We start from the raw sequence: 23,042 nt of genomic DNA, 5'->3' as shown, positions 1-23,042 counted from the left end.
GGGAATGAAGTCAAAGTCCCCAATATTGTAATTAGCAGCTAAAAAATTCAATCCCTAATATTGACAGCTGAAATGATTTACTCGTTGATTTAGCAGATATAACACGAAAACTGTACGAAAATCATAAGAGTATGCTCCGAACAAACAAATATTTCAAAAAAGAAGCATTTCTTCACTTCCCTAATGAATGTATCAAAAAGTCATTTCAAGTTTCAACCTAAGTACCTGAAGAAAATATAATTCAAAGCATACTACAAAACAACAATTAATCTTAGAAACCCACAAAATTAGATGACCATCATCAATATTTTGTACAAACCCAACTTCCAAATTTCAAATATAATCTCGGTTTTCAAGCACATTTTTGGATCTCATCACTGAACCTTAGTTTTCTGAATCCTAACATAAGGGAACAATCCAAACAGATGGGCGATACGGGGATTCCATCCGAGTTGTTGGGCGCGACAAAACATTAGAAAAGTGTTCACTAAATAAGAATTAAATCCCATGAACACATGCCACCAAGCATGGCCCTGAGGGTTTATATACCAGATAGAAAGCTTCTTACAGAAAAAGTGATCTACCAACCAAGATAGGCATCCCAGAAGAAGTGTTGCTACATAGAACTTCGCAATCCTCTTAGCTCCAGAATCTTTAGTATGTATGTAGTATTTGTACATCCTTGGAACACAGAGAAGACAGAGGAGAATGTATTGTACCTTGAATAAGACATCGACACGCAATACTAAATGGGTAGCTGCAAAACCAGCAGCATACAGACATAAGAAAGTTGGCATTGTGCTTCTGTAATGCCAGTCAGGTGAGTAGAGGACATAGAGGTAGAGAAGCATTTCCCAGAGCATTGGTGTTTCATCGCTTTGTTGGACTCTGAAAGCAGATCGGAACGAGATCAATAAATCTGAATTATAAAACAAAAGAGAAATTACATACATAGCGCACAATTCTTATGTAAATATGAAAGTTTAGGTGTGAGATCTGTAAATCTTGTGTGCTATGTATGCAATGTGCTATGTATGCAAATGCCCCTAAGAAAAATAAATGTAGGATCAGACATTCAGATGAATTAATTATTCACACCATGGGATTCAGCTGAGAATTGCACAACATAAATTAAAGGAAATTATTAGAATCGCATAAAATTCAGTTCAAAATTGGATAATGAAACATCCTAAAAAAAGAGATTATCCAAATCACATAAGCAAATGAGCATACTTATTTTACACGCCGCACTAGCCATTCAAACTTCAGAGTTCTATGAAGTGGGTAGAAACTCTAGATATCCGCACAGTTCACTACACACACCTTTGTAGGCTACTGATGATAGCATGACATGAAATAAAAGGAATAATTAGAATAGAATAAAAACTCCGTTAAAGATGAAATAATGAAAAAGAAAAAAAAAGATGGAAAAGAAAAAAAGAAAATCCAAACCACATAAAACAAATGAGCATACCTTCTAAAATTCTAATACTAGCCATTCAAACTATAGAAGTTCTAGGAAAAATCTCAAACATGTTTATTTACCAAACAACACATTTCTACACATTTTGACAAACAAGGTGATACAGAGAGAGAGACCCTGATTCATTTCAGCTTATGAGGAGACCGTTGCAACTTTTCAATCTATAACAGAAATGAAAAGAGATTTGAACATCAGATTTCTATTCAAAGATTCAGCTATTTTTCATTAATTTACAAGCTTGGATGTTCATAGTCAACATAATTCTTTATATCTATAGCTTGTCCTACATTTAATCATATTTTGAAAACTGTTATGTTTGACAACAGAACAGGTGGGAAATAGCTTGCAAAATAAAATCCAGTAATAGTGGATATCTACAATTTTTAGAGCCTCAGATTTTTGGGTACCAACATGCATCTTCATTGGAGCTATCCTAACCATTTGGGATCAGCCTTATAACAGTTCTCCATTGATATTTGATTGCTACATGCAGTCTTAAATTAACACAAATCATTTTGGCCGGAAGAAGTTAAACATACATCTCCAAGCATGCAGAATAGAGACAATATCATTTTCCATCAACGTGAACAATCACTGAGGCCTGCTTGGTTATCAATAAGTGGGAAGAGTAAGCACTTTCCAATTTTTTTCACAAGCAAATATATATACAAGTATGAAAGCAAACACAAAAACAGACAAAACATAATGCCTCTACATATATAAATGTAAACAAAACATATATACATATAATCACACATGCATACACTAAATATTCACTAGTTCCTTCCATGATGTTCAATCTAGAACTAGAGTCATGCCCTTCTTCTATTTGATTAAAAATTAGTGATACATAGTTTTTTCAAATCACAAAGCACAATCCAATGTACAAGGGTTTATTTTTATTTCAAAGAGCAAAGCGTTGAATGAGACAGCATTTTTATTATCTGAAGCTCTTATAACTTAAATAAGAATAATTGTTCAATCTAGAACTAGAGTCATGCCCTTCTTCTATTTGATTAAAAATTAGTGATACATAGTTTTTTCAAATCACAAAGCACAATCCAATGTACAAGGGTTTATTTTTATTTCAAAGAGCAAAGCGTTGAATGAGGCAGCATTTTTATTATCTGAAGCTCTTATAACTTAAATAAGAATAATAAATAAACTGATAAATCATTAACAATTATAGAACAAAGAATATCTTTTAGATGACTTTAAACTTGATGTAGAATAGAAAACATATATGATGCACATAACTGATTTGAAGATAAATTTCAAAGGTGAACCTGTAAATTCAATTTTCTAATAATTTCTAAATCCTAAAAATTTGCTTTAATAAAACTTAAAAATTGCAGAAAAACGTAAAATCCTCTTATAATAAAAGCTAAGTTCTAATCCATAAATAAATTAATAAATTGTCAAGCTTCAGTAAAACAAACTAAAGAAATGAATTAGTCATCATTTTATTTTTTATTAACATAATCACTTTTTCTTTTAAGAAAAAGTGATTCATATTCAAATTCTTCTCATCCACCTTTTGAATCAATTACATCATCTCATTCTAGCACAAATAAAGTGGATCTAGGTCGAGAAGAATTAGCTCTAAATGTGAAGGAATCCCCATGATTTTTTGATCTACTAAATATTAAAGATTATCTTCGATGAGCTTCTCCTGAAATATCTTTAATTTGCCTCCAAGTGAGATCTTCATTAATAAACTATAGCTCACCGACATCCTCCACTTCTCCATCCAAACACTCGAAATTTTTATTGAGAATCTAAATTGAGTAGATCAATTATATCTCTCATATTGAATATTCTTTTTAAAGTTTGATTGCATTTGATGAAAGCTAATAATTTAAACGCTTCTAATTTTGACCAATTTCTTATTTTTTGTATGAATCTTTAAAAAAAACATAATGAATGCATAAAACATATAAATCATTTAATATATTTAAAAATTTTAAATTATTTGCTTTTCAAAGGCACTCTAACGTCTATCACACCTAATAGCACTCCAAGCCTATCCTAAAATCAAAATAGTCAATTTTTTTAAAGTTGGGACCACAAAATTACAATCACAACACCATGTTAATGAAAAGCTTTAATCAACTAAAAATTCAAAATTATGCAAAAACTTTAGTTAACATGTTCATATATAAAGATTCTTTATCTCTATCTTGAATTGCATAATTAGTGGCGCATAAGCCACAAATATGATACAAATAAAAAGTTCTTAATCTATAATATTTTTTTCATTTTGGTCTCCAATTAACCTGCTAATGATTGCATATAAGTCTTCCATCAATTGCCCACCCAATTTTATATTAGACAAATTCTTCTAAGAAAACTTTGAATGAACATAATATTCACTTGATGTAGTGTATCAGAGTTGACACCTTCATCTATCATTTTAATACAAAAAAAATGCTCATATTTTCTTTCAAATCCTTCAAATGCAACACTAATTGCACCTTTCATTCTATTCAGTGCATCAAAAAAATAATCTATTATCAGGCACTTATCGTCTACAAACCTTAGAAATTCATTACAAAAACACAAATGTCTTAAATTCTCTTTTTGCTTCTGTACACTCGCAAGAGCAAAAAAAAAATTTGTACAAGTAATCTCGAATCTCGCACCAATTTTACACCACTAATATATTTTCTCATCATAATAAACCATGATTATTTATATAAATAGCTAATTCTAAAACTTTCTTTATACATTTTTTTACAACCTTGATTTTACCAATATACTCTTAACATCATATCGATATAATGGTCCGCATAAGGTTTCCAGTATATGTGCGTTCTCATCTTCATAAGCATTTTACCTAGATGCATAGAATATGTATTAGCAATCTACAAGAACATAGCTTGAGTCACTGTATGTGAACACTTGAAACACATTTTCTTCAATCTTCTTAGCTTGTGCATCTAACAGTTCAAAGAACTTTGATGCAAAATTTGAATATTTAAAAAACACATTTTGAATATTCAAATGAATCTACTGACTCAAAAAATACAGTGCCAAATGGTGAATTAACCAAAATGTTAGTTATAGAACATTCTCTACGATCAATTCACCCATTAGACATAAGAGTGAATTCCTTCTCTCACAAAAATTTCTTGTGGTCTTCCACATTCTTCATAGTTGCTTGCAATTATTTTTCAAGCAGAGGGAGCTTAGTTCATGATAGACATTGGTCGAGGCTCATACTCAACAATTGTCTCCACCATATGATCAAAACTCATCAACTTCACTGCATTTGAATAGATTCCTGTTTGATAGAATCATATGACTATATTACATAGTTATATCTCTAATTCACTTATCTATATTTTCTCTAATTCCCATTTTTCTTATATCTTTCTTTTTTGCAATCCCTTTTTAAGGTTCTTTAATCAATAAAAAATACAACAAATCTCACTTATCTATACAACAACAACAACAACAACAAAGCCTTAATCCCACTACGTGGGGTCGGCTACATGAATCCTTTTTCTCCATTGCGTCCTATTTAGTGTCATATTTTCATTTAGTTCTAGTAAATTTATTTAATTTTCTTACTCCTTGGTAAGGAAGCAGCACCTCTTAATTTTAAGCAAAAAGAACTCTATATATATATTACCAACCTACAAGAACATAGCTTGAGTCACTGCATGTGAACACTTGAAACACATTTTCTCCAATCTTCTTAGCTTGTGCATCTAACAGTTCAAAGAACTTCGATGCAAAATTTGAATATTTAAAAAACACATTTTGAATATTCAAATGAATCTACTGACTCCAAAAATACAGTGCCAAATGGTGAATTAACCAAAATGTTAGTTATAGAACATTCTCTACGATCAATTCACCCATTAGACATAAGAGTGAATTCCTTCTCTCACAAAAATTTCTTGTGGTCTTCCACATTCTTCATAGTTGCTTGCAATTATTTTTCAAGCAGAGGGAGCTTAGTTCATGATAGACATTGGTCGAGGCTCATACTCAACAATTGTCTCCACCATATGATCAAAACTCATCAACTTCACTGCATTTGAATAGATTCCTGTTTGATAGAATCATATGACTATATTACATAGTTATATCTCTAATTCACTTATCTATATTTTCTCTAATTCCCATTTTTCTTATATCTTTCTTTTTTGCAATCCCTTTTTAAGGTTCTTTAATCAATAAAAAATACAACAAATTTCTCTTTCTCTTTGTAGCTATATTACTTCTTTCTGATCATATGTTGATTCAATTGCTCTCTTACCATCATGCAAGGGTCATTGAATATCTAATTCTTCAGAAATATCAAACACCCTCTCATTATGTTCCATACAAATTTTTATTTAATTTTCTTACTCCTTGGTAACGAAGCAGCACCTCTTAATTTTAAGCAAAAAGAACTATATATATATATATATATATATTATCAACCTACAAGAACATAGCTTGAGTCACTGCATGTGAACACTTGAAACACATTTTCTCCAATCTTCTTAGCTTGTGCATCTAACAGTTCAAAGAACTTCGATGCAAAATTTGAATATTTAAAAAACACATTTTGAATATTCAAATGAATCTACTGACTCCAAAAATACAGTGCCAAATGGTGAATTAACCAAAATGTTAGTTATAGAACATTCTCTACGATCAATTCACCCATTAGACATAAGAGTGAATTCCTTCTCTCACAAAAATTTCTTGTGGTCTTCCACATTCTTCATAGTTGCTTGCAATTATTTTTCAAGCAGAGGGAGCTTAGTTCATGATAGACATTGGTCGAGGCTCATACTCAACAATTGTCTCCACCATATGATCAAAACTCATCAACTTCACTGCATTTGAATAGATTCCTGTTTGATAGAATCATATGACTATATTACATAGTTATATCTCTAATTCACTTATCTATATTTTCTCTAATTCCCATTTTTCTTATATCTTTCTTTTTTGCAATCCCTTTTTAAGGTTCTTTAATCAATAAAAAATACAACAAATTTCTCTTTCTCTTTGTAGCTACATTACTTCTTTCTGATCATATGTTGATTCAATTGCTCTCTTACCATCATGCAAGGGTCATTGCATATCTAATTCTTCAGAAATATCAAACACCCTCTCATTATGTTCCATACAAATTTTTATTTAATTTTCTTACTCCTTGGTAACGAAGCAGCACCTCTTAATTTTAAGCAAAAAGAACTATATATATATATATATATATATTATCAACCTACAAGAACATAGCTTGAGTCACTGCATGTGAACACTTGAAACACATTTTCTCCAATCTTCTTAGCTTGTGCATCTAACAGTTCAAAGAACTTTGATGCAAAATTTGAATATTTAAAAAACACATTTTGAATATTCAAATGAATCTACTGACTCCAAAAATACAGTGCCAAATGGTGAATTAACCAAAATGTTAGTTATAGAACATTCTCTACGATCAATTCACCCATTAGACATAAGAGTGAATTCCTTCTCTCACAAAAATTTCTTGTGGTCTTCCACATTCTTCATAGTTGCTTGCAATTATTTTTCAAGCAGAGGGAGCTTAGTTCATGATAGACATTGGTCGAGGCTCATACTCAACAATTGTCTCCACCATATGATCAAAACTCATCAACTTCACTGCATTTGAATAGATTCCTGTTTAATAGAATCATATGACTATATTACATAGTTATATCTCTAATTCACTTATCTATATTTTCTCTAATTCCCATTTTTCTTATATCTTTCTTTTTTGCAATCCCTTTTTAAGGTTCTTTAATCAATAAAAAATACAACAAATTTCTCTTTCTCTTTGTAGCTATATTACTTCTTTCTGATCATATGTTGATTCAATTGCTCTCTTACCATCATGCAAGGGTCATTGAATATCTAATTCTTCAGAAATATCAAACACCCTCTCATTATGTTCCATACAAATTTTTATTTAATTTTCTTACTCCTTGGTAACGAAGCAGCACCTCTTAATTTTAAGCAAAAAGAACTATATATATATATATATATATATTTTATACCTACAAAAACATAGCTTGAGTCACTGCGTGTGAGCACTTGAAACACAAAAAATTTCTTGTGGTCTTCCACATTCTTCATAGTTGCTTGCAATTATTTTTCAAGCAGAGGGAGCTTAGTTCATGATAGACATTGGTCGAGGCTCATACTCAACAATTGTCTCCACCATATGATCAAAACTCATCAACTTCACTGCATTTGAATAGATTCCTGTTTGATAGAATCATATGACTATATTACATAGTTATATCTCTAATTCACTTATCTATATTTTCTCTAATTCCCATTTTTCTTATATCTTTCTTTTTTGCAATCCCTTTTTAAGGTTCTTTAATCAATAAAAAATACAACAAATTTCTCTTTCTCTTTGTAGCTATATTACTTCTTTCTGATCATATGTTGATTCAATTGCTCTCTTACCATCATGCAAGGGTCATTGAATATCTAATTCTTCAGAAATATCAAACACCCTCTCATTATGTTCCATACAAATTTTTATTTAATTTTCTTACTCCTTGGTAAGGAAGCAGCACCTCTTAATTTTAAGCAAAAAGAACTCTATATATATATTACCAACCTACAAGAACATAGCTTGAGTCACTGCATGTGAACACTTGAAACACATTTTCTCCAATCTTCTTAGCTCGTGCATCTAACAGTTCAAAGAACTATGATGCAAAATTTGAATATTTAAAAAACACATTTTGAATATTCAAATGAATCTACTGACTCCAAAAATACAGTGCCAAATGGTGAATTAACCAAAATGTTAGTTATAGAACATTCTCTACGATCAATTCACCCATTAGACATAAGAGTGAATTCCTTCTCTCACAAAAATTTCTTGTGGTCTTCCACATTCTTCATAGTTGCTTGCAATTATTTTTCAAGCAGAGGGAGCTTAGTTCATGATAGACATTGGTCGAGGCTCATACTCAACAATTGTCTCCACCATATGATCAAAACTCATCAACTTCACTGCATTTGAATAGATTCCTGTTTGATAGAATCATATGACTATATTACATAGTTATATCTCTAACTCACTTATCTATACAACAACAACAACAACAACAAAGCCTTAATCCCGCTACGTGGGGTCGGCTACATGAATCCTTTTTCTCCATTGCGTCCTATTTAGTGTCATATTTTCATGATGCAAAATTTGAATATTTAAAAAACACATTTTGAATATTCAAATGAATCTACTGACTCCAAAAATACAGTGCCGGATGGTGAATTAAACAAAATGTTAGTTATAGAACATTCTCTACGATCAATTCACCCATTAGACATAAGAGTGAATTCCTTCTCTCACAAAAATTTCTTGTGGTCTTCCACATTCTTCATAGTTGCTTGCAATTATTTTTCAAGCAGAGGGAGCTTAGTTCATGATAGACATTGGTCGAGGCTCATACTCAACAATTGTCTCCACCATATGATCAAAACTCATCAACTTCACTGCATTTGAATAGATTCCTGTTTGATAGAATCATATGACTATATTACATAGTTATATCTCTAATTCACTTGTCTATATTTTCTCTAATTCCCATTTTTCTTATATCTTTCTTTTTTGCAATCCCTTTTTAAGGTTCTTTAATCAATAAAAAATACAACAAATTTCTCTTTCTCTTTGTAGCTACATTACTTCTTTCTGATCATATATTGATTCAATTGCTCTCTTACCATTATGCAAGGGTCATTGCATATCTAATTCTTCAGAAATATCAGACACCCTCTCATTACGTTCCATACAAACTTTTATTTAATTTTCTTACTCGGTAAGGAAGCAGCGCCTCTTTTTCACTTGAAGATACTTTCATATACTTAGTAACATTACTTCATCCGGACGCGCTAGTAAAACTTACAAGGTGCTCCTAAGCTCGAGATATACCTCCAATTATCATTTTATAACAATAAATACATGTGGAAAAAAAGCACTAAACTCGAATTTCAACTTCGTGTATTTTCAAGTTGGATCGTCTCTTTACATTTGAATCGGTCATAAATAAGATTTTTTTTTTATACACAAATAAATTATTAATTACACATTTATCAAAATAAATCTTATAAATAGATCATATTTAAATAAGTTTTGGTAAAGATTAATCCTTCTTGTATCCAAAATAAGAATACTTGTTCAATTCAGTTCTAAAATTTAGTAAAAATGTGGAAATGAATAAAATCTTTCTAGCAACTTGGGATTCTCACCATAACAAAAAATTTAAAATGTAATTAGCTTAGCCAAATCACAATCACACACACAAAATCAATGACAAACATTTAGATTAAAAGAACTAAGATGCCAGAAATTTGAATATCCAAGCCTCATGTCAATATAAATAGAAACGCACCCTAAAAGTAGTCGCAAATACTTACAAAGTGCTTGGAGAATTAAGTCATGAAGAAAGATCCAAACTTCACATTAATACAATTAGAAAGCCTCCACTGCAAGTGATCTATATTTTATACCACATTCAAAAAATTCACATCCAACGACACAAATTTAAATAAAAATTTTAAATTCATTACAAAATATAATTTTTTAAGACATGCATTAAGATACGTTTATAATTATAAGAAACAAAAGTGGCCATTTCTAAAAATCACCATAATCAAGCTAAAAAAATAAGTTTTTATTTTAGTAAAATAGAAATTTTTTATTCCAGTCAATGCAAACAATAAATAAGATTCAATCCTATAGAACAAAACAATAATAGAAACTTGCTATAAAACAAAATTATAATAGCTAGAGAATAAAATAATAATAGAAGAAAGCAAGCATCGAAATCCAGACTCAAAAGCGTGTGATAACATGACTGCATCTGAATTCAAGCAAAAGCTTGGCAGTGATGCCTACCAATTTGGTCAAGGGAAAAAAATGCAAATTTGTTGAGTCCTTCAGTTGCCAAATTACAGGTCTAACACCCAGACAGTTTCATAGTCTTCTTCGCATGCTGAAGTCCCTGTCGAATGCCATTATGGTGTCTACTTGTTCCCTTGAGCTTGAAGTCTTTGTATCAAATCCTAGGTTGAATAGAAAGAATTCAATCCTTCATTTCATCCCGCAAAAATTAACCGGACCCACTACCAAACGATGCCGAAACTGAACCCACTCTGGTGTTTTGTGACCCTCAATCTGACTCGCTTCACTTCAACGCACTTTTTGCATGGTCATTGTGAGGCGCTTCAAATCACATCGTACGAGTTCAAAATCATGGGTGATAGACTATTAAGTATATCACATTCTACAGTGAAATACGTCATATTTAATATTATGAACATTACTTTGAATTTAAAAAAAATATCATATAGCAACTAAATTGTGTATATAAATGAATATTATGAGTGCCCGCGTGTGAGCACAATAAGATTTCATGGAAAGTTTAGGCTTCAAAGTAACACATTTAAACACTCCATAGTGTCGCTTCAGAATCGAAGACCCAATGTAAAATAGTATCACTTGCTACATATTCATAACCAAATAATAGCAGTAGTAACAAATGCCCATAATCTCATATTCCACTTTTCATGTGCAACAAAATAAAACCTTAGTTTAATGAAATGGTGCTGAGGAGGATCTGGATTTGCATATATAGTCAAAGTGAACATATGTTCCGCATCCTAATACTGAAAATTTATCTAGGCTGATTTAGAACAATTAATAATGCTGCTGAAAGAACGTTTTATTGCTGTTCAGGAATTTGAAGTTTGATAAGTTGAGAATCTTAAAGCTAATGCTAAACAAATGAAAGAACCGGTCATGTCAGAAAGGGGAAAATGGGGTATGCAAAACCTTTTACATATCCTTTAAAAGTACCTACTAGTTTGCTTCTCACTCAAATTAGTACAACCATAAAAGCTCTTTGGCCAAAAAAACAGGCAACTGTCAAGCAACAAATTAATCCCACATTTCCGTAACCTAGGGTGTTGCGGTTAAGGAGCAGAGTATTTCCCTGTAGAATAATAGTTCTCCATAGCATCCAAGGTAGCAGAATTGTACAAGGACAGCAAGAGGGTCGATAAACAAAGCTTATAAATACAGCAACTTTGGGCAGGATAGCAGACAAAAAGGCTAAGAAGAAATTACTGTAGACTACATACCGCACAAAAAAAAATGTTTCTGTTTAGATACACTGTTTAAAAGTTAGATGAAAAGTGAAACGAGTAATATGTGTTAAATTGAATTCATAATGGCAAATTGTTAAAACAAGTCATTGAAGAAAGCCTTTTCAACAAGCGTGTTCAAGTTAAGCCTGAACAAATGAAACGGTAAACAAGTTTAAGTACAAGGCATAAAAGCATTTGCAAATCAGATTTTAACAATGCATGAATATTACCAAATACAGTGCTTCCATTCGTATCAATATGTCTTAAGAAATTTTTAAAATAGAAGAGCAACAATTATGCCACTAATCCATATTCCATCACGCAATTCACCTTTTCCATTTACCAATGAATTGAGATCAAATAGCAATGCCGTTGAGTGTGGGTTTAGGGGAGGGTTGGAAAGGGTTTGGGTAACGACACTACAGCCCAAGTAGCAAGGGGTCCCAGAAAGAATCAGGACATGACAAAGGGCAATAAAGGAAGAGAAGGTAAATGAAGATGATAGAGAAGAGGAGCTGAAAAACAATAGTGGGCAAGCTATTAATCCAATATAGAGAAAAAGAAATGTATGATCTAGCAATGCTGCTAAGTGTGAGGTTAGAGGCGGTTCGGAGAGGGGCTGGGTTAGGACAAACTTGCACTAGGGCCCAAGAAGCAGGGGACAAGAGGCCCAACAAAGAATCAGGACATGACACAGGGGAAGGAAGAGAAGGTCGATGAAGATGACAGAGTAGGGGCTACAAGTCATGGAAGAGGAGTTCAAAAACAGTGGCGGACAAACTATAGATCCAATATAGAGAAGCAGAGTATGATCGGGGAGGAAGGGAAGAGGAGAATATCAAGAAGAGGTAGAAGTAGTAACGGGAGACACGATCAACTTGCATTATTGCCCAAGTAGCAAGGGATACATCAAATAAGGAGAGGTGGAGGGAAAGAAGAGAAAGAAAATAAGCTGATGGAAGAGAGGGGACGAGCGGACAACAGTGGCAGCTAGCTGTTGATCCAGCAATAGAGGAAAGGAGGTGTGAAAGCGAGAGCGGATGTCTAGGAGGAGAGGGAAAGGGTGGAAAGAAAAATACCTGATAGTGGTGGAAACGTGGAGACAATAAAGGAGATAAAATATAGTGAACAACCAAACAAGTGGATGAAAAGGAAGAAGATAGGGTGTCGAAGTAACAAATCTCTATTTGCAAATATTAAACAAGCTAAATCATTCAGCTAATGAGTGAGTTAAAGCTGGCACAAGATATCCAGGCTCACAGGCTAAAAGGGCTAAATTCTCAATCCAATTATCAAGGATGATTTACGAGCAAATTACTGATCGGAAATCATGCCAGCTCATGAGATAATTCAGCTCAGTTATCTACCTCTTGGTTCATCCCATCAACCGGAGCATCTTAAATATATATACAATAATTGACAGTTTGATGGTGAGCAGTGGATAGATGAGAAGCTGCCTATTACTCTATTTGAAAAAAAAAACAACATCAAAATAACAATGTAAATTTAAAACAGGATAGGAATCAATCAGACTCAAATTTGCTGAGTCAGGGCGATTAGTCCAATCTAAAGGAGCAGTTCAAGCATGAGAGATCCAATGTTTGAAAGATCACACAAGATTTTCACTTCAATTGAAGAGGTTTAGCATATTCCAACATATGAAGCTGAAGATTAATCTTTAGCTAAGTATCAAGAGCTGATGAGTCATCATGTAAAACAAAACAAAGTTTCATGGGAAGGTATAAAAGAAGAGCTAATATGAGCATATGTTGATCAAACCACGTTGTGCAAAAAAGGATGAACATAATTCAATCGACATCAAGAATAAAAGCCAGCATGTGCTTCAACAGACATATGAAGTTAATAATAGCATCTGATTTACGAGATACCTAACAGGGTTTAATGAACTGCAAAACATTTGGCTAGCCCATCTGAATCCAATTGTTTTAAATCCAGGCATAACTACAACTACTCATGCTATTCATGTATATGGAAGAAGAATTCCAAGGCAAATAAAACAATAGAAAAGTTCTTTAGCCGCATTTTTGTTCCAAGAAATTTTAGAATTAACCAATATTTATTTCTAAATACATCCAATCAAATGACATAACCTAGCAAATTCATCATTCTTTTCAAAACATTTTTTAATTCCATGAAACAAAGTGAATCCTAACAGAAGATAAAAATTGTCAGATGGAGATGAGAGAGAAATAAAAATTGTCATTGCCATGTTTATCATATTTTGATGTGCAACTGCTATCCAAGAATGCAGTAAGAGGTGCTAAATGCATCCAAATATTGCCCGCATAGATTAACAGAAAGTTCTTAGGTTTATCATGCTTTGATGTGCAATTACTATCCATAAAATCAATTTACAGGCTGAATCCATCCTAATATTGCCATGATTATCATGCTATAATCATATGATTTTACTCTTCAAAAACCTAGTACTCATTGAAGGTATTAAAACACTGAAATCCATTTCAATAACTTTTATGACCAAAAATGGAAGAAAAATAGGTATATTTTGACATTTATAAAAACACACGAGTCATAGCAAGAGCTTGAAAGGAAAATATAAGACAATCCTTAAAATTAACATGTGAAGTTCAGAATTGCACCTTAAGATTAACAGGTTATTGCCATGTTTATCATGCTATGATGTGCAACTTCTATCCACAAATTCAATTTATCCAGAGAGGTGCTAGGTGCATCCTAATATTGCTTGTTTAAGCCTATTATATACATAACTAACCCACTCAACAAATAATTCAAGCACAGCACATCTAGGAAACATGCTACTAAAACCAAACAACAGTGAACCATAAAAAATATGCCATCTAGAACACATCCAGTAACAGTATGAATACATGTCATGCAATAGAAAGACCACTATTCACCAAATTCAGAATAAAACTAGCAACATTAGATCATTAATTGAAGCTATTCAAATGGTTACCCTTAATAATTTGCAGGTTGAATTGGAGGAAGGGGCAGGATGATTAAAAAAATTTGAGCAAAGAACAAAATTGATTGATGATGCGAACTCACACATGCTGTAAGGTGGCATGGAACACTATGTTCCCAATGGCAAGTATCATATTTGAGATGTGAAGAATGCTAAATCTTTTCTCAAATCGTTGCCTTAAAGCATTTATAAGGCCGATGAGTGCCAAAATAATACAAGGAATGTTGGAGATAGTATTATAAAATTCTGCAATATACGAGGAATGAGCATAGTTTTCTTCACACAGCTCTGTTGTGGAAGTCACAGGCCCCCAAAAGCTTGATACCATGCTCTCTGCCATTTCTCCAAGTCCTTTTGATTAAATCAACTCCTCAGTTTGAAAGCCACATAAATAAAATCTAGCTCTGAGTCATCATTACAAACGCTGAAAAATAAATGCACCTGCAAGAACCGTATAATAAATATCAAAATAATTGTAATATTCGTATGTCATCATAACAGCATCCTGCAGCCTCATGCAACACAAAAAGAACGAGAGAAATTGATCATATTGACGACTATCTCTCTTCTAATGAATATCGAGTCTGAAGTATCATTTTTAAATTGCCAAAAAATAAAAAAAAAATGAAGAATCATTAAACATGCTTAAAAAAAAACATTGGATGACAACAATATAGCAATAAGCATTCAAAAAAACAATATGATTTAACTCTTTAGTTTGCAAGAAAAAAATTAGTCATTGCAATTTAAAAGCTAGAACCTTAAAGCACTAAGAACTCAACCGAGAAGCTGGTCTCTTGCACACATCCTACTTCAGTCATAGACCCTTTTCATTTTTTTTTATCGAGTCAATCTTACGAAGTCCCACTATGTTTTTCTTTTCTTTTTTAAACTTTCAAGATTTAATGCAATAAGTGTAAGTATATAATCATATGGGACTAAAATAAAACCCAAAAGGAATCCTAAAAAAAGATAATTAATATAAAAATGAGAAATAGAAGGTATCAGCATCAAATTGGCATTTCAGATCATCAACAAACATTAAAGAGGATATAAAAAATAGAGGCCAGTAAACAAGAACACTACTTGATTATTATCCTATTTATTGTGTGACACATGCAACAAGGTAGGAAAAGTTTTTAGCCACAGCGCTTTTTTTAAATGAATTAATTGACATCTTCTTCCTTTCTTACTTCATGATTGATATATCAAACCAATTACACTAATTACTTTTCATTGCCCCTCTAATTTTGCAATTCACTGCCAACTCTATTCCCAAGTAAACTAACCATCACAGGATGGTCTAAGTTGCTGCATTTTAAAAGCATTTGAGATTAATTTGGATGATCTTTCAGTTGATCAAGAATTATATTCTTAAATATTAGACTATTTGTAAAAGGACCGCATCGATCTTGCCGGCACAATTTTTGACAAAAAAAATTAGAAAAGTTATGACCAAAGTTCTCCTCTCCAAGGGTAATGAATATAAGAGTCAGTTGAAATATAGTATACTAAAAGGTGGTTTATTTTGCTCAATTTGCCATAGTTTTAAGCCAGATTTTGAAACGCTAGGATGGGGGGATTCATTGATCACAGAAGATTTCATTAGTCAGAATAAAAATGGAAAGCATATTGTAAGCTTAAAGAGTGCCCACATTCAAGCATGAAGGAAATATGAGGACCTAAAGAAACAAGCGCAACACATTGAAATAATTTTATCCAGGAAATTTAATCACGCTTGAAGTTTATATAGAAGTTCATTAAGGCTTTAGTTAAGACAACATTCTCACTACTTTTCTTTTTAGATTGCTACCATCTATTTGGCTCCAACATTCCTGATGCATTTTAGAAACTTATGTAGTGAGAAGTTTCCTCGAAAAACAAATTTGCTAAAATATGGCAGCTTATAAGAAAAATGTTATTCCACTTTTTCAAAAAAAAAAATTATATATTTATAATAACCACAGCATCTTTAAAAAAAATTACTTTCCTGTAAGCAATATGTATACCAATTTCAAACCTGGCAGAGGGAATAGCATGAAGGAAATATGAGGATCTAAAGAAACAAGCACAACACATTGAAATAGTTTTATCCTGGAAATTAAATCAAGCTTGAAGTTTATATATAAGTTGATTAAGGCTTTATTTGGGACAACATTCTCACTACTTCTCTTTTTAGATAGCTGCCCTACATCGATTTGGTTACTACAATCCTAACGCTTTTTAGAAACTTACGCAGTGAGAAGTTGCCTTGAAAACCAAATTTGCTAAAATGTGGCAGCTTATAAGAAATATGTTAGTCCACTTTTTCAAAAAAATAAAATATTTATAATACTTACAGCATCTTTATAAAAAAAACGCAATCCTGTAAGTAATATTTATACCACTTTCAAGCCTGACAGAGAGGTAAATATACAATCCTTTGGAGGATGAAACAGCTCTTAGCCCGATGTTAAATGTCAATTTCTATCAAGTCTACATGAAGGATCTATAGTCTTCATGAATGATATACAATTACTGTTTTGTTAAATATTTATAAGAAAGGTGCTTAAGCTTCTCCTTCCTTTGTTAACCAGTTACTCTTCTTTGTATATCTTTGTTTGTGTTGCTAACTTCCCGATAGGTTTGGCGATCTCTACATGGTATTAGAGCTTGTGTGCCACATGGCTTGTATCAATTGTTGCTGCTTCTCTGTCTACAAAATAGTGGATGCTTCCGTTTCATCAATGTCCGATTTTCCCTATGTCAGTGAATTGATCAAAATGAGCAAAGCATCCATTGCCACCCAACTTAAATTCCTAACAGCGAATGTTGAGTTTTTAGCACTCAGCTTACAGCCGGCAACTACCATCTGTGGAAATCACAAATTGTAAAGTTATTCACAACAAATGGATTTGGTTGTTATCAAGATGGATCTATCCCAAAACCAGCCAAGTAAACTCCTGAGTAATTAGGTATACTTGTCCTAAAAGAAATTAAAACACAGGATGTTAATAGATAAAAATTTGGCAACAGCAGCTTTATAATACACAATTTCTCCAACTCTTCTATCTTGTATGCTTAAGCTAGGTTCTAGTCCCAAAATTTGCCAAACGATTACAAGAAACATCACTTCACTGGTAGATCAAATTATATTTAATTAGAAAATGAATTACACAATATATCAATGATGGATAAAAATGAGGCAGAAGTTATTTGATATAAAAGTTAAATGTGAGGCCACTGTTGCTTCCAAGTTCTCCTAACTGCCGCAGACATAATCCTTTGCACCCTTAGTGGTTCACAAGTAACTCACCAAGCTTTCAAAATTTTCATACGAATAAATTTTCAACCAATTAATTTGGATAGCTTCTATGCTATTCTATGCAATGAAAGGTTTAATTTAGCAGCAGCAACGCTCATCAGGATGTTGGTTCCTCTCATTTAAATCACCAATTTAAACTTAAAATGACTAAAGGACCAGAGCGTGGTCGTTCATCTTTTAGAACATCCCATTGAGGACATTCATATAACACCAATTTCAAATCTAGCCGGAGAAATATACAATCCCTAAGAGGTGGACAAAGCTCTTGTACCTAAGTTGAATGTCAAATTTTTGGCAAGTCACTCCATATTCAAGTGTTAGCATCACAATGATCTATCATATCATCCCAAACCTCTCATCCAAATTATACATAATGATGTGTGGGCTCCCTCCCCAATTTAATCAATGCAAGTAGATAAATATTTTCTTTTATTTGTTGATTATTTCTCTAGGCTCTTGTGGACACATCGTATGCAACAAAAATCTAAACCACCTCAAATATTTTATTATTGAAACTTCTGTTCAATGTGAATTTAACAGTCCATAAAAATCCTATGTTCTGATGGACAAGAAAAGTACAATACTAATAAAGTTCAGACACTCTAATATAATATTGCCATTATTCATCATTTTGGTTGTGCCTTGTACTCCTGAGCAAAATGACATTATTGAACATAAGCACCGACATATTAATGAAACCACTTGCACTATGATACTTGATGCTAAACTTCTCTTTATTCTTGGGTTGATACTCCAACAAGCATTCATCTCAGTAAGCAATTGCCATCCTTAAAACTCGATATATGTTCACCATACAAATTATTATACAACAAGCCTCAAACTTATAAGCATCTTAATGTTTTCAGCTATCTATGTTATCCTTTGTTGCCCTCTTATTCCACTCATAAATTCCAACACAAGCCCCTTACCTGTATATTTCTGGTTATGCTTCCAATTACAAAGGTTATAATGCTAAAATATCACATGGATAGTCATTAACTCTCAAAAAGAAAATTTTCATTAAAATATCTTCGCTTATCATTCAATTGCACAAAATACATCCCCTACTAAAATAACCTATATTCCTCCAGTAACACATATACACAAACCATTTCCTCATCAACCCTGCATCAAGCACCAAATAGAGAACTCCCGCCAGCACTATAATCATCTCTATCTCCTTTGGATGCTCCTGACACATCTCATTCTACAGATTCTTCCTTACCTAACTCTCCAACTACTGCTTTTCCATCTCCTTAGCGCTCACCATTTTTGAATACTTCTCAACCTTACTTATGATTTCATCCAATGGTTACTTCTCAACCTTACTTCTCAACCTTACTTATGATTTCATCCAATGGTTAAAAGAGCTCAGACAGGGCATTTAAAGCCTTAAGGCACTATCTGTATGTTACATTCTATAATAAATCCTTACCCAACATGTTACACCAAAGCTAATAAACACACACTATGAAAGAAAGCCATGCCCACGAAATTTGAAGTGATTCGATCCCGAGGGACTTGTGAACTTGTACCGATCAGTGTTATCAAGCGCAATGCGATGCACAATGCTTTATTTTTGCGTCAAAGCGTAAAGCACGGAGCGAAGCGACACTTTTAATAAACAAAAAAGGTAATAGGTTGTATAAAACTATTCATGCATAAATATATTCATGGGCAAACATAAAATATGACTTTAAAAAAGTTCATATAAAATAAAATAAAAATTGTTACAATGCTTAACTTGAACATAAATATTAAGGGGAACCGGCAAATTAAAATTTCAAATAATTTTAAATAGTTTACTGCAATAATTAAAAATTAAAAACATTGTTGAAAAATCTTATAAATCAATTCAATCTAAATTTTAAAACATAAATAAACTAATAAAGTCTCAAATTTCATAAAATAAGCTGAAGTAAATCAGTAGTTTCAATCATCTTTTTCACTCCTTTAGGTAGAATTTCTTCATCTTCAAATTTTATTTTTTCTTCCTATTCTTCTTTGTGTGAATAAATTTCATCCTCTTTTTGGCACACTTAAAACACTTTGAAACAAGTTGAAAAGCCAAGCTAAACTGAAAAAAAAAAGAAGCAAGCCACCTTCCACACTTGGCCCACCGAGAGAACATGTCAGGCTCCAGCTTCTCGCCCCTATCCTTTTAAAGCAAAGAAAAAGAGGATATATGTCGAGGTAAATTTAATCATTATTGTAGATGATGCCCCCATTTTTTTGTCGAACTAAATTTTACATACTATATTTGATCAACTTCTCTTGAAGCCTTTTGATTTGTCTCCAAATAAGATTTCATCACCAAATTGTTGCTCACCAACATCATTTATTTCTCCAATCAACCACAACTATTATCAATTGAATCCAAACTACTCAGATCAATAACATCTATTAAATTAAATCTTCTCTTTAAACTTGATTTTATTTGATGAAAATAAAATTATTGAAGCGCTTTTGATTAAGCCGATATCTCTTTTTCATATGAATATGAAAAATAATAAAAAAAATGTATAAAACATATAAATTAATATTTTAAAATTTATAAATTATTAACATGCTTGAAAACACTCTAATTTCTTTCACAGTCAACCACACTGTCGATCCTAATATTTTGATAGCTAATTTTTGTAAAATTGGAGTTGGAGCACTATACATCTCTCAGTCCTAATGACATGATTCTAATGACATGATTCTTAGACACAAAGCATGATTATTTGCACAAGAATATAAACAAAAATATGGTTTGGATTATTCTGCTACATTTTATCCACTAATATTGCCACCACTTTCATCTGCCAATTCTTCAATTGGATGTCTCCAGTGCATTTCCACATGGTCAATTTAAAGATATTATGTATATATCTCAATCTATGGGCTTTGACGATCCACAACATCCAGATCATGTATCTCTTGAAAAGCCTATTTATGATTTAAAATAATCTTCTAAACAAAGTTGTGCTACCAATTTTACTCGCAACAATTTCGCTTCAAAACAAGCTAAGCCAATCCATCCTTCATGTATTATCATCAAGATAGTATCTCTCTTTAGATATTAAGTTTATGTAGATGAGATCCTCTCGACTGGCCATAACCAAGTAATATAGCTAATACTCCAAAATTTGCATAATATTTTCAATGTGGTTTTGGTGACTTCAATGATTTCTCAAATGTTGTTCAGTATGAAACTTGTAATTTGAATGTTGGGATGAAAAACTAGAAGCCAGAGCCTACTACCATTGGTGTCAAACCTCAATCGTATACAACTTCCACTAGCGTCTACTCAAATATTGAATATTCTAGATACCTCAACGGTTCACTATAATATTTTACTACAAATCATCCTAACATTGCTTATACTATAAACAAACTATACCAACATGAACATAAATAACATAATCACCATTATTGGCTTTTAAAAGAGCTATTCAATATATTAATTGTACTCTAACTTTTATTTTAACTATTAGCTCCTCCAACAGTTTAAATTTTTATGCATATTCCAATTCTGATTCGGCAGATGATCCACTGAATCAAAAAAATTTAACAAGTAGGTAGATTGTTGCCAAAATAAGCACAATACCTGTTAGTCTTGCATAACAATCAAGATCCAAAGCTTTCCACACAAGCACCCTTTAAAATCATGAAATGAAACGAGAATATGACTTCTGCAATTATCTAGAAATTTACATACATACCACACAATTCTTATGAATATATATAACTAACAAATAAAAGTTTGATATTTACATTTATAACACTTTGGTAATTTCCCAAAAAACTAGCTACATTTAACATGCTCAGCTAAATTGTTTTCCAACAACAAAATAGATTCCAACAAATAAGCAATATAACTTTGGCAAGTGGCTGTAATTTTCCAATTACCAGGTACGTACGAATCAGTGCAAGAACCGCAAAGAACAATTTTGTATGCCAGATCTGTTCTACAGTTAACATAGGGTAAAATTCCTTTTAGCATATATGAAAAGATTCGAATTGGGATATTTTGTTCATATATTTTTCCAAGAAACCCTAAAAAATTTTACCAGTAGCACAAACCCTAACCGAAAAACCATGAACAACACAGGAATCATGCGCGATGCTTCAAATATTTCGTGAAACCATCAGATCTACATCTTTACCAGCTTTCATCATTCTAGTCAAAGTGGATCTAGCTTTTTACCATCTCATATCAATACTTCATGAGGGAGGAGAGGAGGGAGGATCGAAGAGAGGAGACAAGAGAATCCCTTACCTGACGGAGAGGCAGGATCGACGCGAAGAAGGGCGAAGGGTTTGCTTTTAGTCGCGAGGGCAGCGGAGTAAACATTACCCTCCGAACGCGGATCGTATTCAAAACCGCCAATAAAACGGCAAAAATCTGACCGTCCGTTTTACCTCCAGATTATTGGATTCCTTTGAAGGAATATAAAAGCAGGCATTGCTCCATAAAATTCCTTTGGGGGAATTACATACATATATCATACAACTGTTGTAGATTTATTTAGCTCTTTAAAATTAATTTCTTTTAATATTTGAAAAAAAAAAGGAAGTAAAATTAAAATAATATTTGTTTATCTTTTTTTCTTTCATTTTTATTTTCTTTAGAATGCTCCTATTTAAAAATATATTTTTGTCGGTTTTTAAAACAACAAATTTTATCTTGCCCATCGTCGTCACTGTCACCCGTCCGCTTGCCATCCCCCTCCTCTAGCCGCCAACCCTGCTCGTTGCCTCCTGCCCCCAGCCCCAGCCAGTCGTCGCCCTCCGCAACTCGCCCCCGCCTGCCACCTCTCGCCCCTGCTGATTGTAGTCGACCATTGCCCACAGTCGTTCAAAGCCATCAGCCTCTGCTCACCGCCGCTAGCACTGGCAGCCGGACACCGTCAGCCACCCGACCGCCCTCAGCTAATGTTTTATGCTGAATAGAATCATGGGTAACAGAGCTTAATACTGAAGCATACGTTGAACCAATCAGATTTTAAATAATATAGGTTTTTTCTCTATAAAAAAATGTCTAGCAAAAAATGTTCTATACTTTTTATTTTTAAAACATATATAAATCATAACAATACCAAATAAGGTTCCTAAAAATCAAAAACATAAAACAAAATAAATAAATAAATAATAAAAAGTGGTCA

General features: G+C 32.6%; 1 protein-coding gene across 3 annotated transcripts; it reads right to left on the bottom strand.

Annotated features, from left to right (window-relative positions):
- Positions 1–185: 185 nt before the first annotated feature.
- Positions 186–22,252, bottom strand: LOC110030697 (alkaline ceramidase 3). Of its 3 annotated transcripts, none has more exons than XM_020733546.1 (3): positions 22,157–22,252; positions 14,672–15,029; positions 186–888 (listed from the first exon to the last, which is right to left on the bottom strand). In XM_020733546.1, exons 2-3 carry the CDS (start codon positions 14,926–14,928, stop codon positions 375–377), a joined length of 771 nt encoding a protein of 256 aa, XP_020589205.1. In that variant the 5' UTR covers positions 14,929–15,029; positions 22,157–22,252; the 3' UTR covers positions 186–374. The 3 variants fall into 3 exon arrangements, with proteins under 3 accessions (XP_020589205.1, XP_020589206.1, XP_020589207.1); XM_020733547.1 differs by lacking the exon at positions 22,157–22,252 and adding an exon at positions 22,044–22,137; XM_020733548.1 differs by lacking the exon at positions 22,157–22,252 and adding an exon at positions 21,948–22,008.
- Between the last annotated feature and the right edge of the window lie 790 nt (positions 22,253–23,042).

Source organism: Phalaenopsis equestris, unplaced genomic scaffold, assembly GCF_001263595.1.
Source record: "Phalaenopsis equestris unplaced genomic scaffold, ASM126359v1 Scaffold000754, whole genome shotgun sequence".
Lineage (NCBI taxonomy): Eukaryota > Viridiplantae > Streptophyta > Magnoliopsida > Asparagales > Orchidaceae > Phalaenopsis > Phalaenopsis equestris.
The sequence above is the reverse complement of the archived record's forward strand: the minus strand, read 5'-3'. Positions and strand labels throughout refer to the sequence as shown.